Source organism: Pristis pectinata, chromosome 27 (genome assembly GCF_009764475.1).
Source record: "Pristis pectinata isolate sPriPec2 chromosome 27, sPriPec2.1.pri, whole genome shotgun sequence".
NCBI lineage: Eukaryota > Metazoa > Chordata > Chondrichthyes > Rhinopristiformes > Pristidae > Pristis > Pristis pectinata.
This window is the reverse complement of record NC_067431.1, coordinates 17,230,278-17,257,305: the sequence shown is the minus strand read 5'-3', so window position 1 is coordinate 17,257,305 and position 27,028 is coordinate 17,230,278. Positions and strand designations below refer to the sequence as shown.

Sequence of the window (27,028 nt, the reverse complement as noted above, 5' to 3'; positions counted from 1 at the left end):
CTACGAGATGGCTTTTTAGAGCAGCTTCAGGTCATGCCCACTAGGGAAAAGGCAATTCTGGATTTGGTGTCGTGCAATGAACCAGATATGATTAGGGAGCTTAAGGTAAAGAAACCCTTAGGAGGCAGTGTTGATAATATGATGGAATTCACCCTGCAGTTTGAGAGGGAGAAGCTAAAATCAGATGTATCGGTATTACAGCAAAGTAAAGGTAACTACAGAGGCATGAGAGAGGAGCTAGCCAGATAGATTGAAAGAGGACTCTAGGAGGGATGACGGTAGAGCAGCAATGGCAAGAGTTTCTAGGAGTAATTCGGAAGATGCAGGATCAGTTCATCCCAAAATAGAGACATTCTAAAGGGAGGATGAGGCAACCATGGATGACAAGAGAAGTCAAAGACGCCATAAAACCATTGCAAAAATTAGTGGGAAGCTAGAGGATTCAAAAACCAACAGAAGGCAGCTAAAAAAGCAATAAGGGGAGAAGAGATGAAATATAAAGGTAAGCTAGCCAATAATATAAAAGAGGATACCAAAAGTTTTTTCAGATATATAAAAAGTAAAAGAGAGGGAAGAGTGGATATTGGACTGCTGGAATATGAAGCTGGAGAAATAGTAATGGTGAACAAAGAAATGGCAGACGAACTAAATAAGTATTTTGTGTCAGTCTTCACAGTGGAAGACACCAGCAACGTGCCAGAAATTTGAGAGAGTCAGGGCAGAAGTAAGTGTAGTGGCTATTACTAAGGCGAAGGTGCTTGGGAAGCTGAAAAGTCTGAAGGTAGATAAGTCACCTGGATCAGATGGACTACACCCCTGGGTTCTGGTGATCTTTTAAGAATCACTAGATTCAGGAATGGTTCCAGAGGACTGGAACATTGCAAATGTCACTCCACTCTTTAAGAAGGGAGGGAGGCAAAAGACAGGAAATTATAGGCCAGTTATGATACCAATGGTTGGTAATGTGTTAAAGTCCATTATTAAGGATGAGGTTTTGAGGTACTTGGAAGTGCATGATTAAAATAGGTGGAAGTCAGCATGGTTTCCTTAAGGGGAAATCTTGTCTGACAGATCTGTTGGAATTCTTTGAGGTAATAGTAGGCAGGATAGTCAGTGGATGTTGTTTACTTGGATTTTCAGAAGGCCTTTGACAAGGTGCCACACATGAGGCTGCTAACCAAGATAGGAGTCCATGGTATTACAAGAAAAGTACCAGCATGGATAGAAGATTGGCTGACTGGCAGTAGGTAAAGAGTGGGAATAAGGGGGCCTTTACTGGTTGGCTGCTGGTGACTAGTGGTGTTCCGCAGGGGTTGGTGTTGGCTCTGCTACTTTTCAAGTTATACGTTAATGATCTGGATGATGGAATTATTGGCTTTGTGGCCAAGTTTGCAAATGATGTAAAGATAGGTGGAGAAGCAGGTAGTGTTAAGGAAGCAGGGTGTCTGCAGAAGGACTTGGACAAGTTGGGAGAATGGGCGAAGAAGTGGCAGATGGAATACAGCATAGGGAAGTGTATGGTCATGCACTTTGGTAGAAGGAATAAAGGTGTAGGCTATTTCCTAAACAGGGAGTGAATTCAGAAATCGGAGGTGCAAAGGGACTTGGGAGTCCCAGTGCAGGATTCCCTAAAGGTTAACTTGCAGGTTGAGTCGGTAGTAAGGAAGGCAAATGCAATGTTAGCATTTATTTTGAGAGGACTAGAATATAAAAGCAAGGATGTAATGCTGTGTCTTTACAAGGTGTTGGTCAGACTACATTGGAAGTATTGTGAGCAGTTTTGGGCCCAATATCTAAGGAAGGATGTGCTGGCATTGGAGAGGGTCCAGAGGAAGTTTGAGAATGATCCCGAGAATGAAAGGATTAATGTATGAGGAGTGTTTGATGGTTGTGGGACTGTACTTGCTGAAGTTTAGAAGGATGAAGGGGGATTTCATTTGAAACCTGCTGAATATTGAAAGGCCTGGATAGAGAGGAGAGGATGTTTCCAGTAGTGGGGGAGTCTAGCACCAGAGGGCACAGTCTCAGAATAGAAGGACGTTACATTACAACAGAGATGAAGAGGAATTTCTTTAGCCAGAGGGTGGTGAATCTATGGAATTCATTGCCACAGATGGCTGTGGAGGCCAAGTCATTGGGTATATTTAAAGTGGAGGTTGATAGGTTCTTGATTAGTAAGGGCATCAAAGGTTATGAAGAGGAGGCAGGAAAGTGGGGTTGAGAGAGAAAAATAAATCAGCCACGATTGAATGGCAGAGTAGACTCGATGGGCTGAATGGCCTAATTCTGCTCCTATGTCTTATGGTCTTATAAGCTTTCTTTGCTTATGAAGATTTCCTTGCTGTTAGTGCTCGGCAAAGAGAGAAACTGCATCAATTTGTTGTGTCATTATATTTTCTGTCTCATTCTGAATCTTTTACATTTATTTTGCCCACTTCTGGGGCTGGTATCCTAAGCAGTTCCTTATAGCTGATACTGCTGTTGGTGAAAAGTATGCACCCACTCAATTCTGAGATGTGATCGCATTATGAACAACCTAGATTGTCTGCTCAAACTTCATTTGGTCAGAAGCATCTATGAGGATTTTCATTGGTCTTTTTATTGCTTTGAACTATTCCTCACAAAATACTTAAGTTAAATATTTTTGTTTCTCTTCCTAGTGAATTATTTTATTCCCCTGAGGAGTTGTTGGGGATGGTTCTGAATTACTCAAGAATCTTGGCTCAAGATTTTGCAGGTTGGTCCAATTTTTCTACAACTAGCATCATTTTTCCCTCTTTGAGTTGAGCAAGTACTGGATGATAAACAATTATGTTAATTTTGATGAAAGGTCATCAACCTGAAATGTTAACTCAGTTTCTCTCACCGTAGTTGCTGTCTGAACTGTTTTCTGTTGTCATTTTAGATTTCTAGAATTTGCAGTATTTTGCTCCTGGATTCTTATTCCATTGATTGTAGCAGCTTTACCTTGACATGAATGGCCCCAGACATTGTTGCAGCGTATTGAACAGCGCTGTGTTGTAACTGGCATACAGTCAGGGTCACTGTTCAAGTCGTGCTTCCTTGTAATTTGATCCAAATCACAACCCAACCCCATTGTAGTTTTGTATACCACTCCAGGGAACATATTTTACAACAGACGTTGCTTAGCGCTCATGTTCTTTTAGTTTAAATTGATTTTCTGAGTCATAGAGTTATACAGCACAGAAACAACCCAACTCGCCCATGCTGACTAAGATGTCTATCTGAGCCAGTTCCATATGCCTGCATTTGGCCCCTATCTCTAGGCCTTTTTCCATCAATGCACCTGTCCAAATGTCTTTTAAACATTGAAATTGTACCTGCCTCTACAGTTTCCTGTCATTTTCATCTGTGCTTTGTCACTGATTATCTAGCTGTGAAGATGCATCTTAAAAAAGTGAAAATTAGAATTTGATTCCTCTTCTCGCACTTTGTATAATGCATCGATCTGGATCAGGCACTGATATAACAGTGCTCACTGATCTCAATTCAATCAAATTAGAACCTAAACTAAAGAGTTTAGGGGTAATCCTGCCAAAATAAGTCTTTAACAAACCAAATCATTAACCGGACTGTAGAAGTTCTACATCATGTGCATTGAGAAGGATTCTAACAATGTTTCTCCAGTAATTGGGTCAAGGCTTTTGAGATGCCGAAGTTTTTATAGCTGATATGCTGTGGTATACGCCTTCCTTTTCCTGCAGAGCAGCCCATTAAGGACCTGGTGATCACTGTGCCGGTATATTTTAACCAAGCAGAAAGGAGAGCAGTCTTGCAAGCTGCTCAGATGGCAGGCCTCAAGGTCCTTCAACTCATCAATGATAACACAGCTGTGGCTCTGAACTATGGTGTTTTCCGGAGGAAGGATATTAATGCCACAGCCCAGGTAAGCTGGAATACAAGTAACAACACAGGACCTGTGTAGATCCTAAAGCAAATAGAAATTGTAGTTTGCAGTTCTAGTTGTGTGAGCAGAGGACGGGAAAATGACTGATGTAAAACTGATTATCAAATTGAGTGATAGAGCCAGTCTGGATAGTTAAAGACCAGTTGGTCTGTGATACAAGAAATCTTTGGTATTTTAAATTTAAAAATAAAATTACTAAGTATTCAAATGAAATGAGAAAAGAAATGGCTAGCTGATTTTAGAAAAGAACATGCGTGACAAAGTTGGTATCTTTTAGAGGTGACTGAAAAGGTAAACAGGGAAAATGTAGTGATGTGCCACACATGGATTTTAAGGGAGCCTTTGACAAAATAGCATACAGTACATTATTGGAGAAGATTACAGTTGGGGGCAGTGGTGATAGAGAATGAAGTGAGCAGGACTATGTTTGGATTTAATGTACTCTGAAATGACAAACTTAAGCCTGGTATCTAATGCTTTTCCAGAATGTGATGTTTTACGACATGGGATCAAGCAGCACCACTGCCACCATAGTTACTTACGTGACGACAAAGACAAAGGATTGGGGGACGCAACCCCAGCTCCAGATCAGAGGGATTGGGTAAATTTCTATTTTCAAAGCCTCTATTTTTAATGAATATTACACATAACACAAATGAGAGTAAGTGTGGGCTTTGTGTTGAGGGTGGCATTCTACGAAAAATTCATTGTGAAGACTGGGACTTTAACGAGGTTAATCACCAAACATGAGAAGATGGAGGCCTGACTATTATCAAACCATTTTGAAAGGCGACAGTAAAGAGTGGTAACTGTTTGAACCCCAGTAGTGTTCATTTCTTTGTGGAAAAAATGAAGTTATTCCTGAATTTAAATATTCTGCAGTTGTTTACTTTTAACTGGAGAAATATCTAGTGGGGGAGGAAGGGGGCGGGTGGGGAACTGCAGTGTGGATATGCTAGGGCAGCAAGCTTGGGTAGCTTGGCTAATCTGCCTCTTCTGTTTAAGTAGAAAGACCAAGGCTTTAGTGGACTGGACGCCTTTTTTAAACACCATAAACTAGAATATTTTTGCATCAATTTAGTTTCATAGTTTTTAGAATTTCATCTTCTCAAATTTTCATAATATCATGAAATGATAAGAAAAGTCATGGTTTAGGTCACTTAATTTGGGTAATAATCCTATTTCTATTTTACAGACCCTTTGTGTTTTCTTTGCCTTAGTAATGACATGGTAAAAAGATTCTATTTTCAAGTATCACTATGTACTAGAAAATAAATATCTGTCTTCATTGTTCAGTGACCTTCTCAACCTTGCTCCCATTTTTTTTATATAGCCTTTCTAATCAATAGGGCGCTGTACACCACTCACCCCCATCCCAGCCGCTAAAATCTTCATAAACCAGTGGCCCTAGTCTTCTAAACCTTTCTGCTTTGTTCCCCTTCTACACTGAATAGCTATCTGTTTAAATCAGTAATTGCAGTTGATGTTTTAAATGCAGCTTCGCAAGACAGTAGATTGCACAATTCTGAGCTAGGGACCTATTTCCCTGTTAAGAGCTAGGTCCGGATGTGCAAGTTCAGGAGGTAATGGGTATCTAGTTTCAATAGTGGTAACGTAAATAATATGACAGAATATGAAGTTGATGAATAATTGGAATTTTTTTGGACTTTATCAGTATATCTATATATGTTATTGATTTCCTGTTGGTCTTGTATGATTGCATTTATATAGTGCATATCAAGCACATTATTTGATAGTCTGATATGCTGTGAAGTATGTTTGAAATGTTACAATTGTAATGTGGCGGTTAATTTGCCCATTAACAGCAAAATGGCGAGGTACTATGTTCCTGTGTTAGTAATGGATAAATATTAGCTGGGACATCACGAAGAATACCCTGTGTCCTTTCCAGTGTTGTCATGGATGTTTCCTTTCATGTCCATTGCGGGAAGCACTCATCAGAGGGGGGACAGGGAGAGGAGCAGTGGGTGGTGTTGGCTTTGGCTCAGCATTCTCTCCAAAAAGAGAACACCTCCAGTGCAATGTTCCTCAGTACCACACAGAGTAATAATTGAACCCACAACCTTCTGGCTCACTGGACCACGAGCCATGAGTTGAAGTTGGATTTTGTAGATTTCTTCTTTATTCTTGTACCCTCAGTTTTAATCGAAACCTGGGTGGACTTGAGATGGAACTACGCCTGCGGGATCACCTTGCTAAACTCTTCAATGGACAAAAGAAGACATCCAAAGATGTCCTTCATCACCCAAGAGCAATGGCCAAACTGTGGAAAGAAGCAAATCGTTTGAAAACAGTACTAAGTGCAAATATTGATCACATGGCACAGGTAGATATACCAGCTTTTCTGCCTCGGGAAGGCATGGTAGCTTTTCCGCCTCGGGAAGGCATGGTAGCTTTTCCTCAACGTGCACTCAGGACTTCACTTCATCCACTCTTTAAATGTTTTGTGTATCTTCAATACATGGTATTGAAATCTGTTGTAGGAGGCCATTCAAATTGTCGTGCCTGTTGGATAGACTTAAATTGGTACAAAATCCCTGCTCCATAATACCACTTGTCTTCTTGAAAGTTGCCATTAGATATGCTTTCACCACCCTTTGAATATAACATCATAACTTGCTGTGTAAAACATTTTTCTTTATCTCACCTCTGACTCTCTTTGCCACTGACTTTAAATCAATCCCATGGTGACTGAATTTTTAAAAAGGCTTCCCCTTCTATTTTCTTGCAGGTCGAGGGACTTCTTGATGACATTGACTTCAAGGCTAAAGTAACGAGACAAGATTTTGAGGAGCTGTGTAGTGATCTGTTTGAGAAAGTTGCAGATCCTGTACATCAGGCCTTAAAAACAGCTGAGTTGAAAATGGTGAGTGCTCCCAAATAAGCCAGGTATCACCAAGGATCTCTTTGCGCTTGTGTGTTATTTTTAATTTGGGTTTTCTTTAACTTTGCTACTTTCTGCTTAACATTAACACAATGGAATTTTTACATTTGCCATGTAACAAATCTCAAAGACTTGAACTATTTATCCTTGAGCATGGTATCAATGCTCTGTCTATTTAAAAAGCAGCTCACAAATAGAATGATTTATTATGGGTTTCCTATAGGGCAATGTGGCAGCTGAATTTCAAAAAGAAATGTTTTGATGCTTCATTTTCTGAAAGGTCTCCTTTCTTATAGGAAGACATTGATCATGTGATTCTGGTGGGAGGAGCAACACGAGTTCCCAAAGTACAGGAGGCCCTGTTAAAAGCTGTTGGAAAGTAAGAGTTACGTTTTTCTCATTTTTATTTAATTTGACACAATGTGAATTCCAGTTCTGTTTTCATTTTATTTGTATTTGGCTAACCAGAATTTGAGGTGGATGATACCTACGTTTAGCATATATGGACTTTAAAACATTAGAGAAACACTCTGCGATAGACCTGTTAACAAAATTTTAAATCCTGTGGATAAAAAGGGTGGTAGCAGTGGGTACAAGATTATTTAAGGCTTTAGGAAGGAATTATGGAAAATAGCTGCTTTTTGGACCCGTTCATTTTCATCACTTCTGCAAGGTTCAGCGCTGGGACTGCTGTTTCTCACATACATTAATTGCTTGGGGTTAGAAAAGTGGTGTGATTCTGAAGTTTGTAAATGACACTAAATTTAAAAGGTAGATTCCTGGGGATATAGACAAAATATGTCTAATATTGGACATCACAGTTTAGGAAGGAAGTGAAGCCTTTGAAGATATGTAAGAGATTAGTTCCGGGGCATATGATTTAGTGTGTGGTTAGACGAGTGAAGCTGTAATTGAGAGAGGGAAGGATGAGAAAGGGAAATGTTTAAAATGATGAAGGATTTAAATGAATTGGAGAAACTTTCACATGCCTGAAGATAGCCATAGGTGATTTTTTTTTAAAGCAAAACTCTTCCTGTACTGTTCTGAGCCGCAAGCCTCCTGGCTGTCCTGCTAGGAATTTGTAACTGATGTATCCATGCTATTTTAATTGACTGCTACCCCTCAACCCTGTATCTGAAGCACAAGTTACAGATTCTGCTACCTTTGTTAGTTGCAACTTGATTTTGCTCTTGAATTGCATAGTTATAATATTTTGTTCCTGCTTAATTATTTTCCTAATTTTTAAATCATTATCGTTAAATACTTTACATTAGACAATCCCTTAATTTTTTTTTACAACAGCTGAGCTCACTGCTGGTTAGTGGCATGCTGCAGACTTTTGACTCATGCTGCTTGTGAAATATTTCTCCATCTTGGTTCTGCTGTAGGAGGTGCTGAAAACTTCTTAAGAGATTTGTGTGGTGCTTAATTAGGGAATCAAATGGAAATAAATTTCCCTTTAAAGATTTTTTTCCCCTAAAGGAAAGCTGGCATTCTTCAGTTGCTGATGACTTCATTGTACTTACTGCACAGAAATGAACCAATCATCTGAAGAGATCATGGCATTGTTATGGAAAGGAAAGGTGGATTTTGCTGTGGTTTTTTTTGGTATTTCTTGCTGTCTGTCAGTATCCAGATGTTTTCTCTCCTTTCACAGGAAGGAGTTGGGAAAGAATATAAACGCTGATGAGGCAGCATCAATGGGAGCAGTATATCAAGCTGCTGCTCTGAGCAAAGCCTTCAAGGTCAAACCCTTCCTCATCCGTGATGCAGCCCTCTATCCCATTCAGGTAAATTTTATACTGCAACTTGCTTTACATGCATCCACAGGAGTATCTCAAGCACTTGTTTGCAGCAGGTTACAGTTTCAGTACTGCAATTGAGTCATAAAAATCAGAAACTAGAATTGGGTATTGTCCAATCTGTGCTGTTAATTGATTTGGCTTGAACTGCGGTGAAGTGTTAAAGTTTGTCTGGAATGTAGAAGGAAAAGCAATTCGGGGTTTGTGCTTCTAGTGCCTCCCACTCTAAGATGCATGGATGTAGGCACACTGAGATCGGAAAGTAGGAAGGGCACTGATATCTTAACATATCTTGATAATGTCTCAGTTTGAAGTTGGAAACCCCGTAATGGGAGTTGACCATTATTTAAGAAATTTCTTTGCCTTTTCATAGCATCTGTCAAATGACGCAAAAAGTCCTTTGGCTGAATATAATTTTGCTAGTCTATAAATTCCTCTTTGTTTGTTTGACTTGTGTGTTTTACCTGGTAGGTTGAATTTATGCGATCAATTGAGGAGGATGGTGTGAAAAGCATTAAACACAACAAGCGTGTACTCTTCCAGAGAATGTCCCCATATCCCCAACGCAAAGTTATCACCTTCAATCGTTACACCGATGACTTTGAGTTCTTTGTGAATTATGGGGATGTGAGCTTCCTCAGTGAACATGACCTCAGGTAATATTGGGAAGGAAGGTTGATTCTTTAATGTGGAAGTTTCACAGTCTTATCAAAGAATGTGGCAATGAAGCAATGTTCAACCTGTCAAATCTGCCCAAGTGCCATTCAACGTGAAGCACTTAAGCTAATCCTGCTCTCTCTATGCCCATCAACAGTCCAGGTTTTCAAGTAAGTTGTTTCAGTTTCAGCATCTGGTTGGCAAAAATACTTCCCTTTCTAATGAAAGAATTATCCCATTTTTTTTTAAGTGCCACGAATACAATGAACCTTGATGTATTGGTATATAAAGAAGCCCATGTTGACTTGTGTTAATCTTTCTTAATAAATAAATTTCCTCTACCCCTGGCAAATTTCCCCTCAGCATCATATTTGTTATTATCGCATCCCTTCTGTTCTGGTGACCAGAAGTGTACACTCTACCTGTGCCTAACATGGTGGTTTATACACTTCTAGCATGATTTCAGCTTGTATTCTATATCCCATAACCAGAAGTTCTAAAAACAGAAAAGCTGGAAACAGCCAGCATGTCAGATAGCATTTGAGGAAACAAATACAGAGTTAATCTTCCAGGACAAAGATGGATACCAGGGTTGTTTTAGCAATGCACTGTTTATGAAGCTCTGTTTGAGAGGGGGAGAGAGGTGTAAAAGCTGTGAAATGCAAGTCAGAGCTGTTAAAGAGAACTCAAACAAAAGGAGAATGTTGGAATGCCCAGCAGATCAGGCAGTGTCTGTTGAGAGAGAAAAATTGAGTTAATATTACCAATGAATAACCTTGCAACAGAGCTTACCAGTTCTGATACAAACAGAAAAAGCAAGTTTCTTGAATATTCTAGCTCAGAGGTCCTCTGTTCCTTTTGTATTTCATATCCATCTATCATATTCCCTTGCCTTGTTTGCCATCCAGATATGTATTACCAAGCACTTTTCACAGAATTCCATTGTTTTTCTTTGCCCACTGTTGTGTTGATGATTCAGTACCCTCCTCTTCATTGCGTACAATCAACCACTGTCAATTTCGGTACTAGAAAACCCAATATTGGTTCCTACATATTAGTCTAAGAAAAACAAGGGAACTAGCACCAACCCAGTGGGCACCCTTTACAGCTTTTTAATACCAAAACTCTGTTCAACCATTAATCCTTCGATCCAAAATTGGCCTAATAATACAACTTGCCACTTTCCTTGGATCTGAACTTTTCTAATCAATGAATTACTGTATTTCACATGAATTGCACATATGGCAGAAGTTTGCACACATGGTTTTCACATACAAGGACCTAAATGGTTTCTTCCTTGTGATGTTGCCTGTTGGAAAAATATTGAGCAGCTCAACGTGAGAATTCTCTGCTCCATTTTTAGTTGTGCCTAGAATCTTTAATGTCCACCTACAATGGTAATTGGAATCTTAGTTCTAATTGAAATATGACTCCTGTGAGTGATATACTGCTCTTGAGTTTCTGATCCAAGCTGACCTTTGCTAGCAAACTGAGCACATTGCTTTTACCTATGTGGATGTCTAGTAATGCACAAATGGAGTTTGGACATTGACTTCCTCCTGTCTTTTTCATCCAGTATATTTGGATCTTTGAACTTGACTACAGTTCGATTGAGTGGAGTTGGTTCAAGCTTCCAGAAGCATTCGAATGCTGAATCTAAAGGCATTAAAGCCCATTTTAACATGGACGAAAGTGGAATACTGGCACTGGATAGAGTAAGTATACACAAAGTCCTGTTTTCTTTCTAAGCTGGTCAGCCCTTGCTTGCCCACATGTGGTCCATTTGTAGACACTTTATAAAGGCTATCTTGGATAGATTTTCATGATACAAATGAACTTTTAATAGCTAGATCCATTCAATAGCTAAGGAAATGAGCAGCAAATGTACTAAAAGTTAAAGCTCAAGTGAGTACTTTGCATATGACTATTAATAGCATACGGCTAAGAGCAGTATCAGTTTCAGGCTTTTTATTTATCAATCTGTTAACATGTGGCTGATGAATGGAATCATAAGCCAATGTTTCTTTAGTTTCTTTCCCCATTTAGAAAGAAAATAAGCACTGACTTGTTAAATTGAGTATATTTGAATTAATGTCCTCTTCTGGTGCAGGTAGAAGCTGTGTTTGAGACTCTGCAGGATGGAGAACCAGAGGAAGAGTCGACCTTGACCAGTGAGTATTCTGATCAGCATCCATGATGTCCCTGACCATTGAACACGGTAAATGTTCTTGTCGATGACTTTCTACTCCAGATGGTAAATTGCTAAATTCAGGCTCATTTTTCTTGTTTGAGAAGCTATTTTTTTTTTCCTCTGTGAGGAGTGGTGATTGGAGATTGTCACAATATAACTCCCTGTTATCATTCATATAACCCCAGGTAATCACAGGAGCTATTGTGACAGTAGAACTTCATGACACTGTTGCAGGGCTTGTGTCTAGATAGGAAATGGGAGGAAGGGTGACTGTTTTGTCCCTACTGCCTTCTTAAATACCCATAGCTATTCCTGTGCAGCAAGTTCACTTTTTCCCACCCAATTATGATATCTCTGAAATTGCCCAGCGAACCACACAGCTGTATTTTAGTTGAAGAAAAACTGTTGCAAAACTTCAACGGCTTTTTACCTACTTGAGCAACTGGATATGGGCAATAAATATGACCTTGCAATCGTTGTCCAAATCCTGAATGTAAAACATATCCACTTCCAATATTCTCGTGGTCCTTGCCCATTGCCTGGGTACATTCAAGCTCTGCTTCCTCATGGTGCCTCAATTCTGTTTCTTTCCAACTGGTGAATGAAAGAAAAGAGTTGGTCACAATTGTGGTGATTTAATTCCAATCTGTACAGTTTTAGCCAATCTTAACTGAAGTGGTCTTTCAATTAGTGTTTCTAAAAACAGTTTGCAGGTGATTGTGTGAGCATCGTGCCAGCCCCATAATGGGTTTGATTGATCTGTGTTCCACAGCTGAATGGACTAATAATTGGTGTCCATGGCCATTTAAGGCTCCCACTGTGACCTTGCAAAGTCACAGAGAGGGTCAGTAAGGTTTGAGCCACTTCAAAAGGCTCAGCAATAAATTAAAATATTAAGTTTATTGTTAGAAAAGTGTCCTGTTTCTGGTGGATGTTGGCAGTTTCTTATTATCTGATCTCAACTGCAGAGCTTGGAAACACCATTTCTAGTTTGTTTGGAGGTGGGAGCTCTGAAACAGATGGGAAGGAGAACCTGACTGAATCTGTACAGGTAAGTGTGCACCTGAACAAGTTTCCATCTATATTCATAAAGATTAGAAGATACTTGGTTTGCTTCCTAGTCTCCTGTATCTACCTGTTCTCAGCTGAGATGGTGTTGAGGCTAAGACATGACAAAAAAAAATCAGTATCGCCTGATCTCTGCTGAAAAATCTGGGTGTCAAGTAAGGACCAGTTTAGTAGTGGCCAGCTGATGTTCAAGTTTAAGACGGCATGAAAATACTAGAATAAAACATTATACTGTATATCACTATACCTCTGTGTCAACAGGCAGAGAAAATACAGCAACATAAATGATTGCATATAATTTGCACGTTAATCACAGTGGCTTTTTTCGAAGTCCAAAGTATACCTTCCGTCTTGTTAGCTGGTATTTTTTCTTGAGCAGACCTTGGGGGCCATTTGTTTCCACTTCTGTTTCACTGGTTCCGAGGTGATTGAAGCCATTGTGCAAATTCTTGCGATGGGTGTAGCAGGACTTGGTTGGTAGTATATTCCTTCCACCATTTTTTGCTAGGCTTCCCTGTACTCCTGACAATCAGATGGAATTCGTTGCCACCTCCTTCTCCATTTTAATCAGTCATGGTCTAGGCATTCCTATAAGTCAGTGGAGATGCAACTTTTTTTTTATAGAGGCTTTATTTCCTGTTTCCCTATAAGAAACATAGAGGCCATTTCAACCCATTGAGTCTTTGCCAGTTTACAGAGCAACCCACTTCCTCACTAATTTTCCCCTAAACTATTCTTGTCACATTCCCATCAACCTTCCCCTAGATTCGACCACTCTTGTATGCTACAAGCACAATTTACAGTGGCTAATTAACCTACCAACACTTGCATCTTTGGGATGAGGGAGGAAGCTGGAGAACCTGGGAGAAATCCTTGTGGTCACAGGGAGAATGTACAAATGTCACACAACTCCAGAGGTGAGGATTGAACTCTGGTTATTTGAACTGAGAGGCAGCAGTACCACTGGCTGTATTACTGTGCCACTCACAGAACATCTATAATAAGAATGGGAATATTCCTGAAGTGTTTTCTCTGTCCACCAGGTAATCTCTTGCCATGACGAGTTCGGAGCAGAGTGAATGTTTTAGGAGACGGGTGTTAAGCACATGAATGATTTGACCTGCCTGTTGGAGCCCAACTGAGTATGACTGGTGCTTTTGATGCTGGGAGTGTTAGCTTGGTAGCAGATTCTGACATTAACTTGCTTATCCTAACAGTAGATTTGGAAGATTTTGTAGAGGTAGAATTGATGATAGTGTACCATAGTTTGAGGTGCCTGCTGTAAGTGTTCCGTGTTTCTTAACTGTATAGGAGAGTGGGAGTTCACTGCCACTAGGTACAATATGAGCTTTGTACAGGGTTTGAGGTCTTGAACTTTGAATGATTCTTTTTCTCAGACAGCCAAAAGCTGGACTGACACTGGAGGTGGTGGTGAATTTCATTGTCGATGCCTTTGTTGAAAGGTGGCTCCCAAGATAAGGAGTATGGTCTGTAATTTCAGAGTCTTATCATGGACCTTTACTTTCAAAGGGGGAAGGGGGGCAAATTGTGCAGTAGGCACAGCTTGGTAATGGATCTATCTGTTTCATGGATGCTTGGTGTGAGGCCCATTCCTTTGTCAACTCTTACACTGAAGCATACAATAACTTGGAGCTTGGTCTCTGAATGTGTGCCAGTCTGTAAGCCTAGTATATGCACTGCTGGCCAAAGTTTTGAGGTTGGCGAGACCTTGGTTCTGAAATGGAATAGCTGTAGAATAGTTATGGCATGAGCCACATATTGTGCATACCCAACTGTGGCACAGTAGTGACTGTTTCTGGGAGGGAAGACTGGGCTGCATGTGGTTGGAAGCCATTCACTGGCTAGTGACCTCTGGGAGACCAGTAGTGAATTCCTTGCAGAAGTACTTCAGTCTTTATTTCATCCATTCATTTGCTGAGTGTTTGACAATCACTTGAAGATGAATGGTGGAGGACAGAAAAATATAATGCTGCTGCTGCTGAAATTTTCTGATTGTTGGCAGGATGAAGAGGAGGTCACGAGTAAAAGTGAGAAAGAAGTTCCAGAAGAATTAGAGATGCTGGATAAAGCAACACACTCTGAACAGGACAGCAACAACCCAGAGGAGCAGGACAAGGAGCAAACCGAAGGGAAGAAAGCAGAAGAGGCTGAAAGAGGAGAAAACAAATCTGAAAAATCTGAAACTCCAGTAAGGATGTATTCTGCTCTGGACCAGATATTGCTTCTGTTCTCCTTTTGGATATCAGCATGTTATTGGATTGCTTCATGGCCCCTGGGCATTTCTCCAAATGATAGTTCTATGTATGTGAGACAAGGCAATGAATCTCAGTGGGTTATTCTTTTGTGCAAGCCTAGCTTCTATCCTATTTTTGTTCTGTACTTGGATGCAAATTCTTCAGTACAACAGGGTGCCTCTTGTTTCCACCACCCAATGTCGTAATGCAGTTATCTCTGGTGTTTGCGTGTTCCCAATACTGAGATGTTTATGTAATGACTGCAGAAAGTTTTTCCTGTTGATTGGGGTTTTGAAATCTGTTTTCAATATTGGTTCAGTAATTGCGCTTTTGCTGTAAAATGTACCACTGATTTAACTGACTCATATTATGGGTTCTGTTTTGTGCAGAATATGCAAACAGATGCTGGGAAGGAGGAGGTGAAAGATCCAGAATTGAACAAAACGGAAGAGGTTAAAAAGCCAAAGGGACCCAAGAGGGTGAAAATTAATGAGGATCTGACTGTTGATTTGGAAATAAAGGACTTGCCTGATCTGTCACAAGAGGAAATGAGTCAATCAAAAAAGAAGTAAGGGCTATTTGTTGCTTGAAGAGCTTAGAAATCATTTTGTCTCAGTGAGACTGAAAACCTGATTAGTGAGAACAATTTACAAATGTACAAACCACCCAAAACAGTAATATTCTTTGCTGTTTTAGCTAGATGAGCACATTGCTTTCTGAATAATACTAAAGAAAGGTGTATCCTTGCAAGTTATTGTAATATGTCAATCAACTGAGGGCAGACCAGCTTGGCCCTTTCCTCAGTTAGGATGTACTACACCATGAAGACAGCCAGCCCAGATTAAGCATCACCTGCTTCATTGCTGATTCCTTGTACTTTTGTAGTGCTTCACAGCTCCTGTGTTTTATATCTAGGCTTCAGGATCTTACAGATCGGGACCTCCAGAAACAAGAGCATGAAAAAGCAGCTAATTCATTGGAGGCTTTCATCTTTGAAACACAGGTAAGTATCCTGTGACTCATAATCCTGATGAAATACAGATGTAACGTCTAGTATATTCAGCAGGTTTTTTGAAGGGACTGATCTCTGGTCAGCTATGCAGGGCATGGAGACATACTTCATGATTGGGGCTGTGTGTGAAGCCCAAGATGATGGTAACCCTGCTACCAACATAAGATTTATACAACTAACTACATCAATGTGCAATTTGCATGGTTGGAGTTTGTGCACCTGTTTGAACAGAATCAAGCCATGATGATTGACAGGACCCTTCCTTTCATTTTAAATCCATGACCATTGCCATAGCCTATGCATCCAAGAATGTTTAACAAGAATCCATTGAGCTTCAAGCTTGCTAGGTTTTACTTTTCTAATTACTGCTACTAGAGTATTACAAGTGGTATAGGTCTTGTTTTATGCATGCCTAAGTATTACATGTTTGTTTTCTGTAAGGGGTCTAAGTTGATGTTTGTAACTTAGCCACATAGTATTATTGTCAGCAATATTAAACAGGTCCAAACTGCAAATCATGAATTGAAGTGCCTTAGTATACAGCTTTTTAAAATAATTAGTATTAGTTCTGTAATTATGATAACACATGCCCTGTAAGTTGGATCTTGTAAGGAAAGAGGATATGTAATGTAAATGCTTACTGGAAAAGGGAAAATAGTAACTAGATTCAAACAGTTTGGATAATTGAAATTACATTATAACTAATTGCAATGACAGTAGTTAAATGCTGAAACAGTTTCCTGTTCAAGGTGTACTTATCCAACAAATTTACAGGAAGGATTTAAGAAAGTAAGCCAATATCTGTTACCAGAATTATAACAGTAACTCTTTTAGTTTGACTTTGAATTGAATGGTACTGTACTTTCTGCAGTTGGTAAGTCTTTAAAAACATACTTTTGATGAGAAGGAGCTTCAGAGCCTTAAAACTGCTGCTGTTGCATTAAGATTTAAATTTGCTGGCGGTAGGAAGTCTCTGACCTGAGACGTGATGGGATGGGAGAGCTGAAATGCAGTGGCAGTAACAACAGGTTGCTCATTGTTACACTGCCACAGGCTTCTGTCCCAAACCAGCTCTGTTCCAATAGTCCCCCACATCAACAGAGGCCAGGTATCTTCTGCAGCTGGGGAGTATCAGATGACCCTTTCTGTGATTTAGATATTCCTTTTCGAATTGATTTAATCCTGCAATAGCTAACTTCCGTTGTTATTTGCAGGACAAACTGTACCAGGAAGAATATCAGCTTGTCTCCACCCAAGATGAACGTGACCAAATCTCTGCCAGACTTAGTGAGGCTTCCAACTGGCTGGATGAGGATGGATATACTGCCACCACTAAGGTTTAATCTTTTTTTTAGTTGCATTTTATATTCTAGTACTGGGCCATTAACCAACCCAGCAACTGACAGCATTGATCCACAATACATTCATACATATTGAGCAGAAAACAATTAGGCAAGTATAAGCCTGAATTCTAAACTCCAGCTTGATTTAATATTGATACTAAGTAGTACTTTTAGTTTGGTGCCATCTTTTAAGCAGAGTGGTACTACTACCTTTGTATCTTTGATGTGGTCTTGTTCATTATTCAATACTGAAAAGCATTCAGTGTTGTACTTAGTCTGTACATGGAGATATTGGACTTTACCTGGCAAAACCAGTGAATTGTTTTTTCCTGTATTTAGGAGCTGAAAACAAAGCTTTCAGAGCTCCGCAAACTGTGCAAGGAGCTCTTCTTTAAAGTAGAAGAGAGGAGGAAGTGGCCAGATCGCCTGTCTGCACTAGATAGCATGCTCAATCATTCCACCATCTTCCTCAAGTAAGTATCCAAGTGAAGCAGGGAACTCTTCACTAGACAGTGTTCTCATTTCTTTGATCTTTTAATTGATCATGAGCATGTGACCCTCAAAACCTGGCCTAAAAGGTTACTATTGTCATTGGTGTGATCTGTTTTTTTTAGATTTTATTTACAGTGTGGTAACAGGCCCTTCTGGCCCAACGAGTCCGCGCCACCCATTTTAAACCCAAATTAACCTACCCATACGTCTTTGCAATGTGGGAGGAAACAGGAGCACCCGGAGGAAACCCACGCAGACACGGGAGAACGTACAAACTCCTTACAGACGGCGATGGGAATCGAACCCCGATTGCTGGCGCTGTAATAGCATTGATTCTTGGGTAGAGATCAATTGTACCTTTCCTCAATTCTGTCCTTTCTATACATATATGTGGCTGTTGGATGATTTATTCTATCCAATATGTTCTAGGATTGATGACTGTGCACTTCCTGTCATACTGTCTGAGGAAGGTTTGCATTGACCATCAATTGATCTGAGGGCCTTCCTATTCAAATGCTTCTGAATAACTTATAGAATCTAAGTGAAGGGCTCAAATTAACAGCAGTTTCCAAGAATGAATCACACCAGGGAGCTGGGGGGTGGTGGGGCGGGGGGCAAAAAGTTTTTTTTTGTTAACTGTTTGTTTCTGACTTCAGGGGAGCAAAACTCTTACCAGAAGATGATCAGATTTTCACAGAAGTAGAATTAAACACTCTGGAAAAAGTTATCACAGAGACAACTGTAAGTACAATGAAATTTGACTTTAATGGAAGACAAAGTTGCTAAACTAAATGGATGCTGTTAATTTTGAAAATTTTTTTCCTAGTTTATTCAATCTTTTCCTATCTGACAGCAAAGAGGAGCAGTATTTTTGGTGGTTGGAGTTTAATTCAAAAGCTAATGTTTTGCTTATGGGGATGGTGTATAGATTGTTGACACTCTGGCTTGATCCTGAATCTAATTCAAACCCCACCGCCTGACTGATTTTTGCCATTTGCAGAAATTAAGAGTTAATTTGTCCTAAATGATGATGGAAGGAATGCTTAAATTTAAGTACATCACTTGCAACTTTGTGCTCCTCCTATCCCTAAATTCACAGTTCTTGTGGGTGAATGTGCTGATTCTTAATCTGCTAGATTGCTAGGGTAAATGTGATAATCTTGGGGGAAAAAGGGAAAAGGACCAATGACATCAGAGCAATCAACCTTCTTGCTGTTCAGTGACTTTGACTAAAAACATATGCATGTAGATATGCAGTGAGGAGATACCAGGCTAAGCTGAGGCACTCTGTGACTAAATTGCCCATTAACGCAGCTTGTATTCATGCAAAAAGAATGCCCACTAGAATGAGGCACCAGTCAGATATCTGAAATTGTACCCAAAATGTGATGGAAGATGATCTGTATCTCAAACCATATTCCTTGAAATATCACAGGAAGCTGTTAATGCATGAGAACTATCATAATAGCACTGCACCGGAGGTATTCTAAGGCAAACTACATGAGATGGATTATTTTCATATATTCAATGATTATATGAATGCTTACGTGATGTATTATTTGTTAATTCAGACATGGAAGAACACAACTGTAAAGGAGCAGAATAATCTGCCGTCTACAGAAACGCCCATTTTGCTCTCTAAGGACATAGAAGCAAAGCTGGCTCTCTTGGACCGAGAAGTCAAATACTTGCTTAACAAAGCCAAGTTTGCTAAACCCAAGCCCCGGAAGGAGAAGAACACCACAACACAAGCGCAAAATGCAACACAGGAGGACAAGAATGCAACAGCTACTGATAGTGATAGGATTATATCACCTGACAAAAAGACAGAGGAAGACACAGGTGACTTCACTGGAAAGTAGGGGGGAGGGGTATTGTTCAGTCTGGCAGGACTGAAAGGTCAAACCCTTGGTTAGGGTCTCCCTGGGTTATGTGCAGAAGGACCATGAATAATGTTTAACTTGTGTTCCCACTAATTCATCAGGCATGTGATCTGAACTTAGTTAGCATTGCAATGAGCTTGTCCCCTTCCATCTCCACCATAAGAGGAGAGAACTGAGAATAGAGAGTATAATGGTGCAGTGGGAAATCAAGTTGAGATGGATCATGAGTTACTGAATTATAGTGTAGACCCACGGAGCAGCTGTTGTTCCTGGCCCTACTGATAAGGAACTAGAGTGAAAATAAACCCTGCAAAGAGAAAAGCCTAAAAAATAGAATGCCTTTTTGAACTCCTGAGGTTTTACATTTCATAGGTTTATTTTTGCGCAGGCTGCAGTAATGGTAACTAATGGGAATATTTCCTCCAACAGCCAATAAGGAAGAAGTGAAACCTGGTGAGGTGCCACCCACAGCAAGCCAGACTCAAGAAACCAATTCTAAGGATGAGGAGGCCACATTACCGGACCCAATAGAGATAGAATCTAGTAAAGGTGAGGAACAGTGAGTTTGTGTGACTATTCACATGTGCCTGGGAGGACACCCTGCTGGGCAGTTTCAGAGACAATTGAGCAAAAATAATGCGGATGCTGGAAATCCGAAATAAAACTGCTTTTTAATATTGATATTCTCCTGTAAATAGAAAATGGTGAAAATCTTCAGCTGGTTAGGCAGAAATTTAAAAAGCTGATGTTTCAAGTTGACAGCACTGCATCAGAAGGTTCAACCTGAAGCAGTGTGTTTCTCTCTCCACAGTTAATGCCTGACTGCTTGTGTACTAACATTTCCTATTTTTAGGAGAATATTGGGCTTGATTTTGTGTCTAGATGGTTTACTTCAGAAACTATTTCTACCAGAAATTTGTCTGTTTATAGTAATGACGTGTTGAGTGCTATAACACAGGAGGAGGATTTTCAGCTCCTTGTGCCAGCTCTCTGAAAGAACTCTCCAGGTTATACCTAACGCCACTCCAAAATATTTTTCTGCAAATTAGAGTCATTATCTAGCACAAAGGAAGATGGTTGTGGTGGTTGGAGGTCAAACCTCTGAGCCACAGGATATCTCTGCAGGAATTCCTCAGGATAGTGTTGTCTGCCGAACCATCTTCCGCTTCCTCATCATTGACCTTCCTTTAGTTGTAATGTCTGAAGTAGGGATGTGCAATCATCAGTGAACAATGTTCAGCACCATTCACAATGACTCAGATAATGAAACAATCCACATCCAAGTGCGACAAGACCTGGACGATATCCAGACGTGGGCTGATAGGTGGCAAGTAATAGTCACCATTGACCTGAAACTGAACTGTAGCCATACACATAATGCAGCTACAAAAGTAGGTCAGAGACTAGGAATCTTGGGAGTAACTCAACTCCAACTCCCCAAAGCCTGCCCACCATCTACAAGGCCTAAGTTTGATAGAATGCTCTCCGCTCGTCTGGATGAGTGCAGCTTCAATAACACTCAAGAAGCTCAACACCATACAGGATGTAGGAACCAGCTCGATAGGCACCCCATCCACAACCATTCACTCATTCCACCACTGACCCACAGTAGCAGCAGTTTGTGCCTTCAACAGGATGCACTGCAGCATCTTACCAAGAATCCTTAGACAGCATCTTCCAATCCCACAACTTCTACCAGCTAGTAGGACAAGGCAGCAAAAGCATGGGAACCTGGAAGCTGCCCTGCAAGCCACGCACCATCCTGACTTGGAAATATATCACCATTTCTTCACCATCCTGGGTCAGAATCCTGGGACTCCCTCCCTAAAGCATTGTGGGTATACCCACACCTCAAAGACCGCAGCAGTTCAAGAAGGTAGCTCACCACCACCTTCTCAACAGCAATTAGGGTTGGCAATTAAATGCTGGCCTAGCCTGTGAAGCCCACATTCCTTGAATGAATTTTTAAAAAGTACATGTCCAAATATTATTGAATGTATTTCTGCATCCCTTTTAGATTTAATCGATACGCAGTGTTCTTTTGGCCTGTCCCCTTAAATCAGTATGGTGGCTATTGACCCTCTTCTATGGGAATCAGTTTTTGCATATTTTATCAAGAAGAATCAAATCCTTTCATTCTTTTTAATCAAAAGAGAATAGTTCCAATTTCTTTTTGTGAATGAAGTCTGTCATCTCTCTAGTAAATCTACTTTGCATTCTCTTTTAAATCGACTTGATTATTTTTCCTCTGAGCACTAATGTTTGTACTTAATTTTGTTTCTTCCAGATACAGTTGAGAAGAAACCAGAAAGCAAGTCAGACAAACACCCTCCAGATGAGTTGTAACCCCTCCTGGGTCCTTCACCAGCTCTATTTATATTACATTACTTTTTTGTAATGGACCACTTTGCCATAATTTAACAGACGATGAAATGTGATTGGAGCAGAGGTGTACATTTTCCTTTTATAAAAAGAACTGGATTTCCCTGTGACAGACTTTGTTGGAGAGTTTTACTTGTAACGCCAGGTACAGTTCAAACCACAATTAGTGACCAGTAGGAGGCAGTGTTTGCAGAATGGATGTTGATGTTTAAAGGGATTTCAAAATGACTGCAGTTACTGGAAACCCGAGTGTATCTTTTTCATTTTGTCTCTTCTCTCCTGCCTTTTTTTTAATGGTTGTAAGTGAACTAATTGCACTGAATGAATATGTTAATTTTGCTTTAAATTGGAATGGGGGTGGGTGGGTTTTGGATGTGGGTTTAGTGTGAAGCTGCATCATTAAACCAAAATGCAGCTGCCCTGGAATCTATTCTACTTGACATTTTCTTAAAATTGACTGGCATCTCAAGCTGGCAAAATCTGTGGCAATTAATGTGGGTGAAGATGTTGGCATTATACAGCTAAGCTCCTGTCTTTGGAGGGGGAGGTAATCTTCTAACCCATGGACACAGAAATGGAATATTTTCCTCTACCTTTCATAAACTGGCCTGATCCTTGCAGTATTGTGTCCCAGGATACTGTAAGTGTGTCCCATATCAGCCAATAGTCAGAGGTGTAGTACTGCCCTTTTCTGCTTTCTATGCAACTGGTAACTGACACGTTCAGATCAGTAAATTAATCCAGAATTATGGTGGGAAACTTGATGCTATGTTGCGACCTCAGTGGGTAAAGGGTGTAGGACTGGCTCAACTTCACTATTTGTTCTCAACCTTGCTGATTGAGTCAAGTGCTGATAGATTGTTGTTTTCCCCCAATGATGTCCACTGATGAACCAAATTGAGGAATAGTTCAACCTTAATCATGTCACTAAGCTTTTTGTCCACCAGGTCATGACTGAGGGGCACATCTCATTGTTCATCAGAGACAATCTAACCCTAAATTGCCTGCATTAAGTTTCACAGGTGGAACTATGTTAAGCTGGTTGCATTTATTAAGGTTTAATAGTTTAAAATAAAGCCTGTTGCAATATTTTCCAGTACATGTGTTGCTCTGTAGGCAAAACACAGGCCCCTGAATTATCTATCTTTCTTGTTGTTCACTTCTAATTTGTATTGTGAAACAAATTTGAATAGTGGAATCCTAATGTTTAGATCTGACATCCAGAAGCTCTAGACTGACAGCCAACATCTGATTTTTCAGAACTGATGGTCTAAGTCGTGATTCATTGAAAGTCCATTTTGTATTACACGTGGCAACAGAGAGATTAATTCTTGGGGCTGGATTGTTGCCTTTTGCCAGCTCTCATTTGTGCGGTGATCCATTAAGCTGCTGTTTTTGGTCAGGAACCTGTGTATTTGTTTCTGTTCTGTGTTCAGAAATTAATAATTTGGAGTCCACTTCGAGTTCTGGCAACTGACATTAAGACAGGGAAAAGTTCACATCAGCAATACCCTATCCATCACCTTTCCATTACGGAAGGATGTGGTTTTCTTAAACTGCATCTAGTTTACTGAAGGAGAGTTGCTGGAGGCTGGTCCCCAGTTTAATTTTTGGGAAATCTATTGTCCAACCAACAGTGTCAAAACGTCTCTCCAGTTTTGCTGTAACCCATTTTCCTCCTCCAAGCTGCTGGCCTGAGAGCTAAGCTCAGTAGATTAGACAAGATGACCACTATAGTGGGTTTGGACTGTACTTTCTGAAGTTCAGTGCTTCATCACTGTTTGTGTTGTAAGTTACACTATTAGTGGGTTTCCCCAATGCTCTTGGTGTTGAATGCGTAATTTCAAAAGTAAAAAAATTTTGACAAAGATCTGTTCACCAGTTGATGGTGCTGCCATGAGGTATAACTTGAACATTGGGGGGGTGGGGGGGGGGGTCAAAGAAAATCGGGACCAGTTTTAGTACTTGTGGTTCTTGTCAATTTGATTGTCTCTGACTAAAGTTGAGAATCTGCAGTCAAAGCTGGATGCCATTTCTGCACATGAATATCCTAAAACAGCCAGACTCGCCAAGAGACCCAATGTGTTCATCTGCACTGTTCCCTCTCTCAATAAAATGATTTTTTTTGAATTTGTTAGTAGCTGACTGCACATTGTACTTTCTGTTCATAACTAAGCTGAAAAGATATCTGTCAGTGAGATTGTACAATACTCTGAATTTGGGTAGAAATGTTTGTTAATTTTCACTGAATCCCTTGTTCTGGTGCAAGTTATTATCGTTCTGGCCATTTCCAACAGGATATCAGCCCTTCAGTTATCTAATCTATAAACCCATCACCCTGTACCTCCACAGACACCATGCCAGCTGATAGTTTGTGCATCTGCTGTCTTAGGATATGTTGCTTCTACACGGTGTCTAGCAGTCAAGGAGTCCATTAGTCTGATTTGGATCTTCCTTAGTTAAAATTACTAATTTTCAAACCCAGTCAATATCTGCCTTTAAATAGCCTTCTGCGTTATGCAGAGTTAACTTGAACCTCTCGTTCTGGGTTTGATTATACCCTTGCCAACTTGGATTAAGTTTTATTTCAAATTAAGAAGAACTGATTTACTTTATGGTAATGATTTCTTCTGTAAAAACAAAAACAAAAATCCAAATACTTGTATGACATTGCAGGATTGTGGCCTCTTCCTTTGTGATATTTTGCTTGCAGTTCTCTACCTATACATATGCATTAATCTCAATTGTAATGGGTTACAACCTTGACCCAACTGCGAACAAAGGGATTTGTACAGGGCAACCTCAGTCTGAGGGTAAACACAGCACATCTATCTAACCTGTCCAAAACAACTCTCATTGTTCTCCATTATTGGCACTAAAGCGTTACCTACTGGTGTGCCCTTTCTGGTGTGGCTGAAGCTCATCACACCTTTTGGTGATAAAAGCTACCTGTTGCATCAGAACTGTGACAGATGGCAGATGTTCTGCTGTTTCAAGCACTACATGAATGTGAAATAGTTTGTATTAATGGTGGCTTTTTAGAACTATACAACCCAGGGTGGGGAAATGGGCAGAGTAGAGATGTCATCTGCCCAGGTATTGCACATTCTTTCTGAAAGTATAACACCGGGAATTCTGTGCCAATTAAACGAATCCTCCCGTCCATTAGGAAAACCTGATGTTCCTGACATGTTTTCTTTAACAACTCACTTTCCAGGTATTTTTCAACTGTTGCTTTTAACTGCTTCAGAACTCTCCCCTTGATTACCCGACCTAAAAGATCTGAGACTACGTGGAACAGTATTACTGATGTTTAGGAAAGAGGCAGTCAGGCTCTTCAGTTTTTAAAAATCCTTGCTGGAATACATCTGTGGCTGATGGACCAGCTGATGCCATCAGGGGTTTGGATGACTTGAAGGTAAATGTGATTAAGGACATATTGTTGCCACCTGATTGGAGTTAAACAAGAAGGCTGACACAGACTTTTTAGCTGTATTTTGTAATGTGCAGAGCAATTTCAATACAAAGTTTTCCTAAAATATTTGAAATCTGTAATTTTTGGCATTTTGTTTCCATCTAGCCATAATGAGAGTGAAGAATTGGTTCAATCAGCAACACCACATTCAAAATTTCAGTTTCAGCACAAAGCCTCAGTTTGCTCTGTCGGGGTCACTAGTTCATCCAGTGGAGGTCTGGTAGCACTTGATATGCAGATTGTTATGGCTTGGGGCAGTATACCCTTGTGTATTTTTAAATAGGTAATATGCATCTGAAAATTCTGGCAATAAAAGCTTTTGTTTAAACTTTCAGCTTTGGTTTGCTTTATTATGTTGAAATTTCTAAAGTTACTTGGCAGAATGTTTCAACAGCTCAAGTTGGGTTGTGATACTGGCTAAAATGCTGCAATTTGCAGGAAGCATGCTGTACCAGTAGTTGCTGATCTACAAGTTTGCTCAGCTTAAATATTCAGTAGTTTGGAAGTAGTTCACAATGAGGTTGAAAGCTATGGAAGAGAGTTCCAAAGATGCACAACTCTTTGGGGGGGGGGGGGGGGGAGGAGGAGGAGGAATAAGTGGGAAATTCACTGTGTGTTTGTCTTAAATAGGTGACCTTTTAAACACTGACCCCCCCCCCCCCCAGTTCTACATTCTCTCATAAGAAAGAACATCCTTTCACATCCACCCTGATAAGACCTCTCGTATGTTTCAATCAAGTCCCCTAAACTCCCAGTAGATGCAGCTTTCCCTCATGACAATTGGCCCATTCCAGCCATGTCTAGTACATCTCTCAGAACTGCTTCCAACACATTTAACATCCTTAAATGAAACCAAGACAATACTGCAGATGTCTTGGCAATGCCCTGGCTAGCTTGAGGTATTACCTTTTGTAAAAGATTCCTATAGTAATAAGTGTTAGCTTCCCTATTACTTATTATACAAAGACACTAGACTTTTAAGAATCATATCTAGGAAACTGATCCCTCTGCATCTCAGAACTCTGCAATCTCTCACCATTTAAAAAAAAATTTTCTTACAAAATGGACAATTTCACTCTTTTGCATTTTATAGTCCACTTGCCAGACCTTTGCCTACTTGAGGAAGCTACAAAGAAATATGCAGTAAGACTTTGGTATTCCAGTATCTAATTGTTCTGAAATTCCTGTGGTTTGGCATCTGACTCAGTGGATTCAGTTTTGCACACACTCCTTTTGCTCACAGGGGCCCTGTTTCTTGCTCTTCCTTTAAACTCTCTGGTTTCCTTGGGAAAGTTTATTTTACTATCATGTAATGTCTGGGAAGAATATATTAAAAATGTGTTGGTATTAATAGAGTAACATTTAATAATCCAGACAATCTGCTATTCTAGCACCCCACAGGCCCCAATTGTGCTGGATTATCAGAGTTTTACTATAGACTCGTCTTCATGATAACTAACTTTCCTATGTACTTCTGTATCATTGGCGAATGTGTGTCTTCATCCAAATTATTTAAGTAAATTGTAAAAAGCTATGGTCCCAACCGTGATCCCTTTGGAAACTGATTGTTACATCTTGCCAACAAGGAAAAGATCCATTCATGCCAACTCTTGTGTCCTGTCCATGCCAATGTGT

General features: G+C 40.1%; 1 protein-coding gene across 1 annotated transcript in view; it reads left to right on the top strand.

Annotated features, from left to right (window-relative positions):
- hyou1 (hypoxia up-regulated 1) overlaps positions 1–25,727 on the top strand; it is a 31,481-nt gene extending 5,754 nt beyond the window's left edge. The window contains exons 6-25 of the mRNA XM_052039836.1: positions 2,661–2,737; positions 3,726–3,907; positions 4,414–4,529; positions 6,089–6,275; positions 6,681–6,815; positions 7,130–7,212; positions 8,491–8,623; positions 9,107–9,291; positions 10,869–11,007; positions 11,403–11,463; positions 12,452–12,534; positions 14,575–14,760; positions 15,196–15,374; positions 15,722–15,809; positions 17,033–17,155; positions 17,501–17,634; positions 18,310–18,394; positions 19,225–19,495; positions 19,966–20,085; positions 21,824–25,727. Of these exons, the coding sequence (XP_051895796.1) occupies positions 2,661–2,737; positions 3,726–3,907; positions 4,414–4,529; positions 6,089–6,275; positions 6,681–6,815; positions 7,130–7,212; positions 8,491–8,623; positions 9,107–9,291; positions 10,869–11,007; positions 11,403–11,463; positions 12,452–12,534; positions 14,575–14,760; positions 15,196–15,374; positions 15,722–15,809; positions 17,033–17,155; positions 17,501–17,634; positions 18,310–18,394; positions 19,225–19,495; positions 19,966–20,085; positions 21,824–21,882 (2,626 nt within the window). The 3' untranslated portion in view covers positions 21,883–25,727. The remainder of the gene's footprint in view (positions 1–2,660; positions 2,738–3,725; positions 3,908–4,413; positions 4,530–6,088; positions 6,276–6,680; positions 6,816–7,129; positions 7,213–8,490; positions 8,624–9,106; positions 9,292–10,868; positions 11,008–11,402; positions 11,464–12,451; positions 12,535–14,574; positions 14,761–15,195; positions 15,375–15,721; positions 15,810–17,032; positions 17,156–17,500; positions 17,635–18,309; positions 18,395–19,224; positions 19,496–19,965; positions 20,086–21,823) is intronic.
- The last annotated feature ends 1,301 nt before the right edge of the window (positions 25,728–27,028 follow it).